We start from the raw sequence: 12,060 nt of genomic DNA, 5'->3' as shown, positions 1-12,060 counted from the left end.
AGCATTTTACTTAAGCCAATTCAGTTTTATTCACTCGTTTGTATTTTCGGTATGCTCCCACCACCTGGCGATACACGCTCAAAAACAAAACCACATAGAAAGGGTAATGAAGAAAAAAACCCTAGTCAGCTTGATTTACACTAGCTTTATTTGAATGAAATATAGACATGATTTTGTATCCATACTATTAACAGCTTGAAGAATACAAAAAGAGGTGAGGCTCATGCTACTGGTATATAACATTCCTTAATGTTTTCATTGGTTATTTGTTAATATTACAACATGACTTAAGGTACATAGGTATACAATTTGTACAAATGTTAAAGAGCTTCACAGTAGACTGTATTATAAAAAGCTAAGAAAAGAATGTGAGTGGGATGTTCATTCAAAGCGTGACAGTAGTAGCAGAGCTGTTTTTCCATTGAAGATAGTGCATCCCCTTTTCAGTCTCTGTCATTTAAGTGACAGTCTAAACGTTTTCTTTTACAGTTTGTCACCATCATCATCCAAATATGCAACAGCTGTCACATTACATATTTTGAAATGCTTTTATTTGCCTGCATGTATGGCTACAATACTTCTAATTTCAAAGAGACTGACAATAAGGCATCTACATGTCTTTCAAAGAAATAACAGTCCTTGTTACAGAGATTAGAAATGCGAAAAATAAAATAAAATCTACACTATATTACTGAATACCCACTTATATGTGAATCAAAACCATGTGTAACTAACTGGACAACCTGTGTTGGAGAGTTTACCGATAGATGGTGTAAATACAATTCTCCTCGCACAATTTTCTCACAGTTTTCCCTTAACCTCAGGTGCATTTTTAGGTGTTAAAACATGCATTTTGCTAAGGCCGTCAAACAGTGAAGTGCACATGTATGTTGAGGACAATAAAATGTCCCTTTTTAAACAATCCCTACTCATGCAGGCGTTTATCATCATCGTGATCATCTATTTTCACAGGGTACCACTAAAAGCAAAATCAAATTGACTCTTAAAATCTCAAATGTCACGCATCAATGGTAAAATCGATCATTGTGATTGTGCATGATAAATATACATAATAAAAATACAACATTTCACAGTAAAGGACAGAAAAGTGGTATATCTACAGTGAGCATGGAGATGATAACGGCTTGATATTGTGTTTCAGTGTTCACTGAATTTTACCTCATTTTCACATTACAGCCACAGCGTATTATGCACTTTTTCATTTACTATAGCTGTAGAAGGTGTATCTGTACCATATTTGCTAAAATTACTTGACTAAATAATATTTTGTAATTTCACACCAGCATGACATCATGATTTCAATGGGTTTGTAGAAGGTTAGAATGTTTTTGAGAGGGCTGAGAGAATATTTTAGATATAAATACAATATACAAAATAACAACCATCCTACTCCATCACAAACACACATTAGCTCATACAAGATCCACACATACATATTCTCTCCATTCGGCAGACTGCTTAACAACTAATAAAAAAATTAAAATGTCCATCGTAAGTTACACGTCGAAACATGGCATCTTAAGCAATTTGGCAAAAAACAGGAAAGTGGGAATAGGAGACATCCCTTGATAAGTCCAGTGAGGCACAATACCTCAGTGATATGGTAGCTGAGTGAGAGTGAATTAGGAAAGAGGAATAGAGGGATGAATGGATGGATTAAATGAGAGAGAGAGAAGAGAGATTGAACTTTAGTCTCTTGCTCTGGGAGTTGGGACAGAGCACTGTCTCTTAATGTCCTCCATGGCTGCCACTCACGTCCTGCTTTCCGGAAAGCTCGGTGTCCCAGTCATGTGACCGCTTTTTACATGCAGACTGCAAGACATAAAGGAAAGTGGTGAGAAAAAAAGCCAACCAGATGCTAGTACATTAGCATTTTGTTTGCAAAACATTTTAAGCTTATTTATCACGTACACTGCTAAGTCTGCTAATGTTAATTCAAATGCTATTTCAAAACTGCAATATACTTTGCACTCTTTTCCTTTGCTAATCTCACAGCTCTTTAATCAGTTAGCATGACAAGCTACTGTCCTACTATACTACTTTGTCACATCATTTCACATTAATACACACACATTGCTCTTTCCATCTGCACTGCATCTTCTGTGCCTCCAACCACTGTCTCACTCTGTTGTATGACTCAGCACAAGTCACCAAGGCAAAAGGGGATAGTGAGAGAGAGAAGAGAGTGGGCCTTGCACCAAAGCTCATGCAGCGATGTTATATATCATCAGCGTCTGCTCTACTGCAGTGCTGCATTAGCACTCATCAAACATTTAGCAGACACACCCAGCTCTCCTCTCCCATCCCCTTCCTTTTTTGGTCACACTTAACATCAGGGCTCATTGAACAGTGTAATTATTTTAATAGGTGATGGGTAATACATGTATTTATTTTATGGAGTTGCCTCTGATTATGAATGTTTCTATTGCGAATGTGTAACCATTTTGAAATGTAATATGAGTATCAAGTATATTTATGTGCACTTTCTGATTCAAGTACTAAAACAATAATTCATCTTTTTAATTAATCTAGGTAATGCAGTTTGACTTCATTAAGGATGTAAACACATTAATCATACTATAAACAATCAAGAGCTTTGTGCGCACATTCCAAAAGACGTGACATGCAACATGTATTCGATGAAGACTACACAAAAACTAAACATGTCAATGTACTTACTGTAATTTAGTATTACCCATTCAAGTGCCCCTCCTATATTATTACCTAGCATTCCTTAATCATTTCTTGGGAAAACTGACATGGAGAGTCAGGTAGCACTTTACTTCATTCAGTACTTTAAGACTTATTTAACTGAATAAATAATAATCTATCAATATCATAGAATGCAACTTTTATGATTTTTTATCATTTTATCTGCTCGTATGCTGATATGGCACTACCATGGATTGTATTTGATCATACAGTGTATCTTATAAAATTAATTGGTTCTCTAACTACATATTAAAAGCTTTGATGATTGGAAGAGAATAAGAGAGCGTATAAGGGAGGGGGTGGGGAATTAGACTCGGTCTTTCACCACAAGTTCATCTCTCTTCACACGGCTTCCCTTTAAGACCCAGCAGTGAAGTGAAGGGTCAGGCCGCGGCATTCCTGCTTTGATACCGAAGGTCCCTTGGATACTGGTACATGGAACAAAAGCTTTTTCATCTCACCGAATGGAAATCCACCCCTAATAAAACTAAGATCAATTGATGCTTTTAAAAAGTTTGATGGTGAAGTTTACTAACTAATGTGGAACTTATTTCTCTTTTGTTTGTGATGGACAAAACTAATTTTGAAAACATTTTAATATTTTGTTATTATTGTTGTTTTGTTCTACAATAAAAAATTAAAATTAACAAAGCAATTTCAATAAATTTATAAAGACTAACCTGCTCATGAGACTGTGACAACCTCTGTGGAGACAGGCTCATTCTCATTCTCGACCTCCTCCACTACCTCCTCTACTGCAATGGCATTTGCTGTCTTCTCAGGAGCAGACTCCAGCTTGGCAGGTACATTTTTAGCATCCGTCTTTTGACAATCTGGATCTCTGGACTCTCCCTGGTTTGTCGTGTCCTGTGTTGAAACCTTTGTTTGAGGCTCTTCCAAGTCTTTCTGAGGCCTGTCTACTACTGATTCCTGACCATCTGAACCATCTTCTTTCATGTTTGTCTCAATGTCTTGAACAGGTACATTATCTGCACCTATGACATTTATGAAACCCACGTTAAACTCCTGTGCAGTCTCAATCTGTACTTCCTGTGCCAGTTGACACTGCTCAGCTACAAACTGGTCTTGACTTGCAGATATTTCTGTCATCTTTTCTTCTGGTATGGCTTCTGAAACTTCTGAATCTTGTGTCTCTTGCTTGACTTCTGTTGGCACTTCTGTGGAATCTGACTCAACTTGACTTTTTCCTTCTTCACTTTCTTTGGTCTCTTTTGCTTGCTTTAGTTCGACTTCACTTTCCGTTACCTCTGTTTCTTGGTGCACATCTGCCACAGAGACTGTGGCAACCTCCTCATTTTCAGCATGGATTTCATCTGTGATAGAGACTGGGACTGTTTCAGAGATCAGGATGGCTTCATTGACTGTTTTTGTTGGTTTCTCAGTGACAATGCAAGTTTGTTCATTGTCGTCTTTGCAGCTATCGTCAGATGCCTTTGGTTTCTCTGGGCTTGTTTCTAGTGGAGCTTTTTCCCCTGAAATGACTTCTGTTGAAGGTTTTTCAGAAACCGCTGGGAACTCTTCAAGTTTGACTTCCACTGATGTGGTACAGCTCTCTACCTCCTCAGTGGCTTTCTCAGACACTTTTTGTTCTGCATGTGCCTCAGCAAGGTTCTCCACAACAATTTGAATGACCTCTTGCACAATAACACTGCTCTGTTTCTCAATGATTTCTGCCTCTGTCACTTGGGATGCCTGGATCACTTCAGTTTCCTCTTTCGCATTCTCAATAACTTCCTCAAACACAACACTAACCTTTGTTGAGGCTACTTCAAAGTGTCCCTCACTGACTCCTTGAGCAGAGACAACCTCAACATCATTCACTATAACCTGGATATTGTGGTCACCAGTGGGAAGAACAAGAGGAACATTTTCCATAACAGTTTCATGAGCTAGATCTGCTGAATGGGATTCTGTCGTCTCAGATGTTGAGTTTATAGCACAGACAGTCTCTTTGATGACTGCAAATTCTTCAGTGGATTCTTCAGCCACAACAGGAATGCAATCTTCCGTAGACCAAGCAGTTTGAGAAGCAGGCACCTCTGGAAGGGTTGCCATGGCCTCCTCTATTTCAGCGATGGCAACTCCCTCCACAGATGCTACCTCAACAGTGGCAAATGCCTCTTTAACACCCTTCAGTTCTTGCACTTTCTCACCTTCAGCAACAGTAACTTCTGTGACTTCTACAGTTTGAGCACAGATTGACTCTTCAACAGTTGCTTCAACAGGACCTGCAGCCTCAACCTGAGGGGATTTTTCTGCCATCACCGGCTCTTCGAAAAATTCTGGTTCCTGTTGTACAGCATTGATAAGCGCTACTTTGACTGCTGCTACTTCTTGGAGATCATTCACAGTCTCAGCTTCAGGTATCTCCTTCATCTCTTCAAACTGTGCTTTCTCCTCAACTGCATTTTCTATGGGCTCATCTTTGAGCTCTACTTGACCTACACTTATCTGAGCCTCATGAACCTTATCCTCAGTCACACTGACCTTTTCAGGCTCCTGTGTTTTGTCTTCAATAGCTAACTCTGTGACTAGTGCCTGAGTAACAACTGTGACTGACTCTACTGAAGGCTTCTGATTGAGGCTTTCTTCTTTTACCGCCTTTATTTCACTAGTGTCAAGGCCGGTGCAAACAGCGGTTGCCTCTGTTTTCTCGTGTGCAACCAAGACTGTTTTCTCTTCCTTGATGGCTGACTCAACCAGAAGAGCGTCAGTTATGACGGCAACTACGTTTTCCTGTTCCTTAGTCATGGTGCCAGCTATGGCACTTGCGGTAACACTGATAGTTTCCACAGCTTGTTGTAGTACTACATCAGTCTTCTCTACACCATCACCTGGGACAGGAGTTGTCTCACCTGATGTAACTGGAGATGCTGTAACGCGTGAAACAGCAGAAACCATTTCAGTCTCCTCTACTTGTTCAAGGGCCGTAACTGCTTCTGATGTAAGCTCGACAATGTCCTCTGCAATGGTGTTATCGGCTGATTTGGGTGTGGCAGCTGTGTCTCCTTCTTCGGGTATGTCGCTCAATTGCTTTCCCTCTGTCTCATCCTCAACATTTTCCACAGTGGTTGAGATCCAAGATGGTGATCTATCCTCAGCTATGGCCTTTGTCTGAGTTACTGGTGCAGATTCCTGCTTCACCTCCTCTGCCTCTGCAGATGGTTCATTGTCATATTCGGAAAGAGGCACCACAGCTGGAGTGTCGGAGTCATCCTCTGCAGAGCCAACGTCAGAAGAAACCTGCTCTTGTTTACCATCAGACTTCTTCTTCCTGCGGGGAATCAATTTCCTCAAAGAGAAAGAGGATTCTTCTTTGGGGATTTCACTGTCAGAGGTTGTCTGCTCTGGGCCTGAGGCTTCATCAGACTTGTCTTCTGCTTTAGGTTTCTTCCTATGGGTTACCAGCCTCTTGAAGGACTCCCAGGTAGACACAAGTTCTTCCTCTGGTTCGGGGGAAGAAGCCAAATTCTCATGATCAGCTTCACCAGAGCTTACAAGAGGGGACTCGGCAGTCTTCGTCTGCTCTTCTCCAGACTGCTGCACTTCTTCCTCAATTTTAGGTTCTTCATCATCAGAATCAGAAGTTTTTCTGGCCCTTTTTTTAGCTGACCCCACACAAATAAGAGCTTCCCAGGACACAGATGTATCCATTTTTCTTTTTGACTCCTCTGCAACTGGTTCAGGCTTCTCAACTTTTGTCTCAGCCTTAGATTCTGCTTGTGATTCTTCTTTAGACTCAGATGGTACCTCTTCAGAGGGTTTAGGCTCATCAGTTTTCTCATCGAAGATGGCACTTTCAGTTGAAGATAGGGTAGAAGATTTGGGTTTGTCTCCAGGGGCTTCATCTTCGCTCTCAGATGGCCTTTTGACTCGTTTTTTTGGAGTGACTAGTTTTTTGAAAGAGGACCAAGGTAAAATTCCATCTTTCTTTTTCTCACTGTCAGAAGTGACTGGTTCACCATCAGGCTCCACGGCTTGAGCCACCTCAGCTTGAGTTACCTCCCCCACAAGATGCTCACCAGATTCTTCTGGAGAAGATGCTCCGCTGTCAGGTTTTTGGGGCTCAGCAGACTCAGTGGAAGACTGGATGTTTTCAGCAACTTGTTCACTTGATTCTGTTTGCTTTGATTCAGCTTCTTTCTTACTCTTCTGCTTTTTGGATGACAGCTTTTTTAGACCTGCTCCTGTAAACAGCTTCTTAAGTGGGCTTCCCTGAGCCTTGGCTTTCTCCTGAGATGACAGGATTTCAGCTTCAGTGGTCACCTCATCTGAAACATCTGGCTTGTCACTTGTTGGTTTTGCATCATCAATAGGTTGGGATTCATCAACAGTTTCAGCAGCTGGAGCTTCAGCAGTTTCAGTCTGAGTCAAAGTTTCAGCTTCACTTGTAGTCTCAGCCTCTAGTTTAAGATCTTGTGTCTTTTCTGTCTCAGTGGAAGTTGATTCAGCTGTAGTTTCAGCTTTAGTTTCAACTGTTTCTGAGAGTTTCTCTACTTGCTCACCCTCAGCTGGTTCTTTCTCTGCATCCACTTTAGCTTCCTCTATACCCTCAACAACACCATCTGCGGTCTCCTCAGTTTCCTTAATGTCCTCCTCTGCAGACTTTTCTTTGACTTGTTCCTCATCTTTGGGCTTTTTGAAGCTTGTCTTCTTCCGCAGGTTAGAAAAGATTCCCTGAGTGAAAAATTTCTTAAAGGGGCTCTGTGTCTCTTGAGAGGGTGGACTTGTGGGCAATTCAGTTGGCACTTCTGACTCTGGTTCTTTCTCTGATATCGTCCCCATTTCTTCAGCAGATTTTTCGGTTGCCCCATCACTTGCCTTTTCAGTCTCTGATGGGGCATCAACTACAGTTTGGTCAGTTGGTTTCTCTGCCTTATCAGTCACATCTTCAGTCGTGGCCTCCTGCTCTTTTTCTGTGGTCTCTGGTGATTTGTCTTCCACAGTGTTGTTTTCCTCTGTTGCAGGTTCCTCTTTCTTTTCCTCAGCAGCTGCATCTGCACCACTCTCTGCTTCCTTCACTGTCAGCAGTTGCACAGGCTCAGTCTTCTCATTCTTGTCTTTCTTCAGTGTGAACTTGAATCCAACAAAACGGAAGATCTTCTTGAAGCCCACCTCATTTGTCTCCTCTTGTTTTTCTTCTACCACCTTCTCTTCTGCAGTTGTAATTTCATCTGCATTTGCAGAATCGTCTCCTTTCTCTCCATTAACTTGAGGGGTAACCTCTTCCTGATGCACCTCAATTGTTTCAGGGCTGTCTTCTTTTTGGGAGATCGTGTCTGTCTGGCCAACTGTAATGAAAAATATGCAAAGTTTTAGTGAAGTTTCTAGTACATTTTTTCAGTTACAGTTGTTCAAGTTACTTGAGTTCACAAATGGCATAAATGAAGCCATTATCATTGGAATCATCAAGGAATGAGTTAACAGATTATCAAATATCACAACACTCAAAGCCTTATAAAACTCCTTTGTCTCTTATGGATAGCCAATTCTCAAAATGACTAAGTGTAGAACAAACTATTTAGAGTAATAAAAGCAAAATACATGATCTAATGTAATTATTTCAAGATGGAGGGTTGTGGCATTTGAAGGAAATCAGAGCCACATTGCTAGAAAACCTGCAAAAATATTCACCCCCTGTACAGATTTAATCAGGCATATGATGGTAATTTGATAATAAGCTTACATTTTCTGGTCTCTTTCCTAATGAAATCTGGGGAATGATGACAAGATTTTACATCAAGTCAACCAGGGGAAATTTCCATGTTGTAAGCTTCACAGTTATGCAGGCTATGTTGCCAAACTTGTAGACTATGAAATTGACCTTATTTAATAAAACACAGCAAACACATAATGAAGGGTGTGGTTTGTAATATTACTTTATTAATCTACCTTAAGCCTGTATATGTGTCCAGTTCTTAAGCAGAATTTTTTTTAACTAAAATTGCAACAGGTGGGATAAACAAAATTACACAAACACACACAAACTTATAATGTCTTAAATTCCTCCCTTGACTATCTGTGTTTTGACAGGAGTGGGTCGGTTTTGAGGGTGTGGGGCTAGGAAGAGGGAGTCGAGTTTGCATGTAGTGTGGGCCTCCTGGAGGCTCAGTTTCCCTTTGACATCCAACCTAGCAAGGGACCATTCACATCTGGCTCTGCTTGCTCATGCTCTGGGGTCTGAAACCCACCCAGTGACTTTAAAAACAAATTCCAAGCATTTTTAATGCATGGATATCACATTACTTGCCTTCCTACGCACTTATATGACACAGGCTGAGTTAAAGGGGCAGCAAACCCATTTATCTACCAAATCAACTTAAGCCAGAGGTCAAAATGATTTATACATTGTTTAGAACAATTTTATTTTTATGTGACTGGTAAAGTCTTGGATTGATTACCCTAACCTTGAAACTCATACAATGAAACAACTGGACTGACTTATATGCCTAACATCATTTCAGATTTTCAGATCAGTTGACGGTCATTAAAATAAAATACTGATGCTCTTTATCGTGTTGTGGTCACTCTGTGGAAAATCACTCTTAAATTCATCCATCAATTTTATATAGGTTTAAAACAAAATGGAGCTCCATGTTTTCAATATATGATTTAAATTTAATGAAGCACCAACCTAATCCCACAATTCAATATGGTATTGGGATGCAAAGACAATACAGCAAACCCCCCACAGACCAAACCAAAATCTAAACTTCAGCTTAGGAAGACTGTATTGTGTTGTCCTCTTTGTCTCACAATAGGCCTCTGTTTTTTCCTGCTTTGACTAAAAGGGGTGGGGGGCCCACACTATTGTCCATCCTGGAACTTAAACTACCATGATTAAAATCCTTATTGTAAAATGGGAAACGGGCATTATGGGAAGCCATATAGAATGACAGACAGACATTTCTCAGCCTTGGTGATATGGAAGACTGACTGGAACACAAGCAGTCAGGTTTATAATTGAAACATTTCTGGTTGTGCAGTGTTTGTAAAAGTGTTAAAGTTGGGTGGGATCTAAATGTCAGGGTAGTACCATAATTAGCCATAATTACCAAAAAAATATAATTAAACTAGAAACCCACCTTGGGTTGCACTCGTGTTTTTTTGTGTTTGTTTACATTATACAGGACTTGATAAATCTGCAACTACAGATTATATGTTTTTAATTCATCTTTACTACGTTATTTTAAAAACATCTCCTTCTGGGTGTATTCCTATATGTTTCTTCTTACAGTTTTAACTAAGAAGTTAAGTTTAAGAATATGAAGGACGCACATTCTCATGCAAAAAGACACATTGTATATGTGCATGTATATTTTTACATGAGTACATTAAAGACAAAATGGGTCAAAGACTTGGTGAAGCCACCAGTTGCCCTACATTTGCCTTTGTCTTAATGGTGGCTCATACTGGGGAAACTCGAGCCAAGGAATTCAAAAAAGCATGTCTGTTGTGGCTGCTAAAGTGTGAAACTGTGGGTGAGCATTTTGGAATGGGTGGGGGAAGATGCCATCTGAAATCACAGTGGTGTGATAGGGCTTTCTAGAAATATGGGGGAGGGGTGGATGTTTGTTGAGATGGGCCTGAGGTAATGGTCAACAACCCACTACCCCTTGCTGTTACATGCAAATATAGGCTGTTCATTAGTGGAGTCTGTGTGTTTAGGGAGGTTGCAGTAGACTGACTGTCGGACCCCCACCAGGCCAACTACCCCACCTCCTGCACTAAATAACTACACTTTAGTAACTCTGTGACTCCCTTTGACATAGATGTGTTTAGAGCATATATGAAATTTAAAGGGATAGTTCACCCAAAAATAAAAAATTATGTCATCATTAATCACCCTCATGTTGTTCCAAACCTGTGTAAGTTTCTTTCTTCTGTTGAACAGAAAATAATATATTTTAAAAGAATGATGGTAACCAGACAGTTGATGGGGCCCATTGACTTCCATATATTTTTTTCCTGATTACCAACATTCTTTAAAATATATTATTTTGTGTTCAACAGAAGAAAGCAACTAATACAGGTTTGTAACAACTTGAGGGTTAGTATGTGATGATTTTTTTTTTTCATTTTTGGGTGAACTATCCCTTTAAGCCAATTTAAGTCAAATTAAATGGTCAATTTAGGACAAAATAGATTAAACTGATATAAACAAAGATAAGAACATCCACAAAAAAGTCCTAATAAACATCCCCAGCTAATCAAAACACTCTCTGAAGTCATGTGCAGCAGGTAATCAATTCCATACACTCACACCAACTCTATAGAGAACCCTGACTAAGATCTAAGGGGCTTAAAAACTCATTAAAATTCCTTAAAAAGAAGGACATCTGAGACCACTATAGCCCATCAGCTCTGAACATTTCCAAGAATTCTATACATTACATGTATAAACCCACCTAGCTGTACTTTTTTCACATACTAAAAATGAATACCAAGTAATTTGAAATGAAACATTATAAGGTTTAGGTTGGTCTCCCACACTTAATGGTTAATGCTTCACACTGTCAATATACAGAACAATTTTTAATTTAAAAACAAATCCCTGATATTCCATAAGTTCTAGATTCTATCAAAGAGCAAGAATCAATGAAATGCAAAAATAATTAAACATACACACACAAAAAAAACTTGAGATATGTCAGAGAAAGCAATACATTTCTTGAATGAAAAATTCTATTTTTTTTTGATGAATAACAAATATTCAAGTAGGCTATTTAATAACATAGCCTCTACACAATGATACCATAGGCTACAGATCATGTATTAGAATTTGTCCACCATTTTACTGAATTGACTGATTACTGAATAAATTCATAAGATGATCCATTAATAATAAAAATAAACCTGAAAATAAAATCTAGAAACTCCTACAGTGCCGATCTAATTTATTATCGCTCCCCTGTCCTAAAATATTAACCATAATACGCCCCAACTATAACAAGTCATAGATTTTAGATGCATCTTACCTGTTAGAGTTATTGTCCCAAGCATTTCAAAAACTTTTGCAATTACTTTTCAGGAAAAAATAAAAAATAAATCGATTGATAATAAACTCGATGATAGTGATGCGTTTCTGAACTCCCCTCTTGTAAATGTCCTGCTTCCTCTCAGACTATGATCAGCTGATTGGCTTTAAAGCTACACTCTTGTTTCCCTCTCTTTCTCTGTCCTGTGAGCTTGTGTTGAGGTCAGGCTTCTCCTCTTCTGAGTTTCTGGGTGAGAATGAGGAGAGCGGGAGGGTAAAACACATTTCAACAGACACTGACACATGTCCTATGTGGGACCACCCCACCC

At 39.5% G+C, this 12,060-nt stretch overlaps 1 protein-coding gene across 2 annotated transcripts in view; it reads right to left on the bottom strand.

Moving 5' to 3' along the window:
• Positions 1-130: 130 nt before the first annotated feature.
• The window catches only part of akap12b (A kinase (PRKA) anchor protein 12b), a 43,431-nt gene continuing 31,501 nt past the window's right edge, over positions 131-12,060 (bottom strand). Inside the window, exons 1-3 of one of the 2 annotated variants that reach the window (XM_084091048.1) lie at positions 11,733-12,019; positions 3,414-8,045; positions 131-1,833 (exon numbers count right to left, since the gene is read on the bottom strand). In XM_084091048.1, the coding sequence (XP_083947174.1) occupies positions 3,418-8,045; positions 11,733-11,757 (4,653 nt within the window). In that variant the 5' untranslated portion in view covers positions 11,758-12,019 and the 3' untranslated portion in view covers positions 131-1,833; positions 3,414-3,417. Of the gene's footprint in view, positions 1,834-3,413; positions 8,046-11,732; positions 12,020-12,060 lie in introns of those variants that run through there. The other variant, XM_084091049.1, reaches the window with a different exon arrangement.

This window comes from Abramis brama (genome assembly GCF_963993115.1).
Source record: "Abramis brama genome assembly, chromosome: 18".
NCBI lineage: Eukaryota > Metazoa > Chordata > Actinopteri > Cypriniformes > Leuciscidae > Abramis > Abramis brama.
Note: the sequence above shows the minus strand (reverse complement) of the source record. Positions and strands in the feature narration are given on the sequence as shown.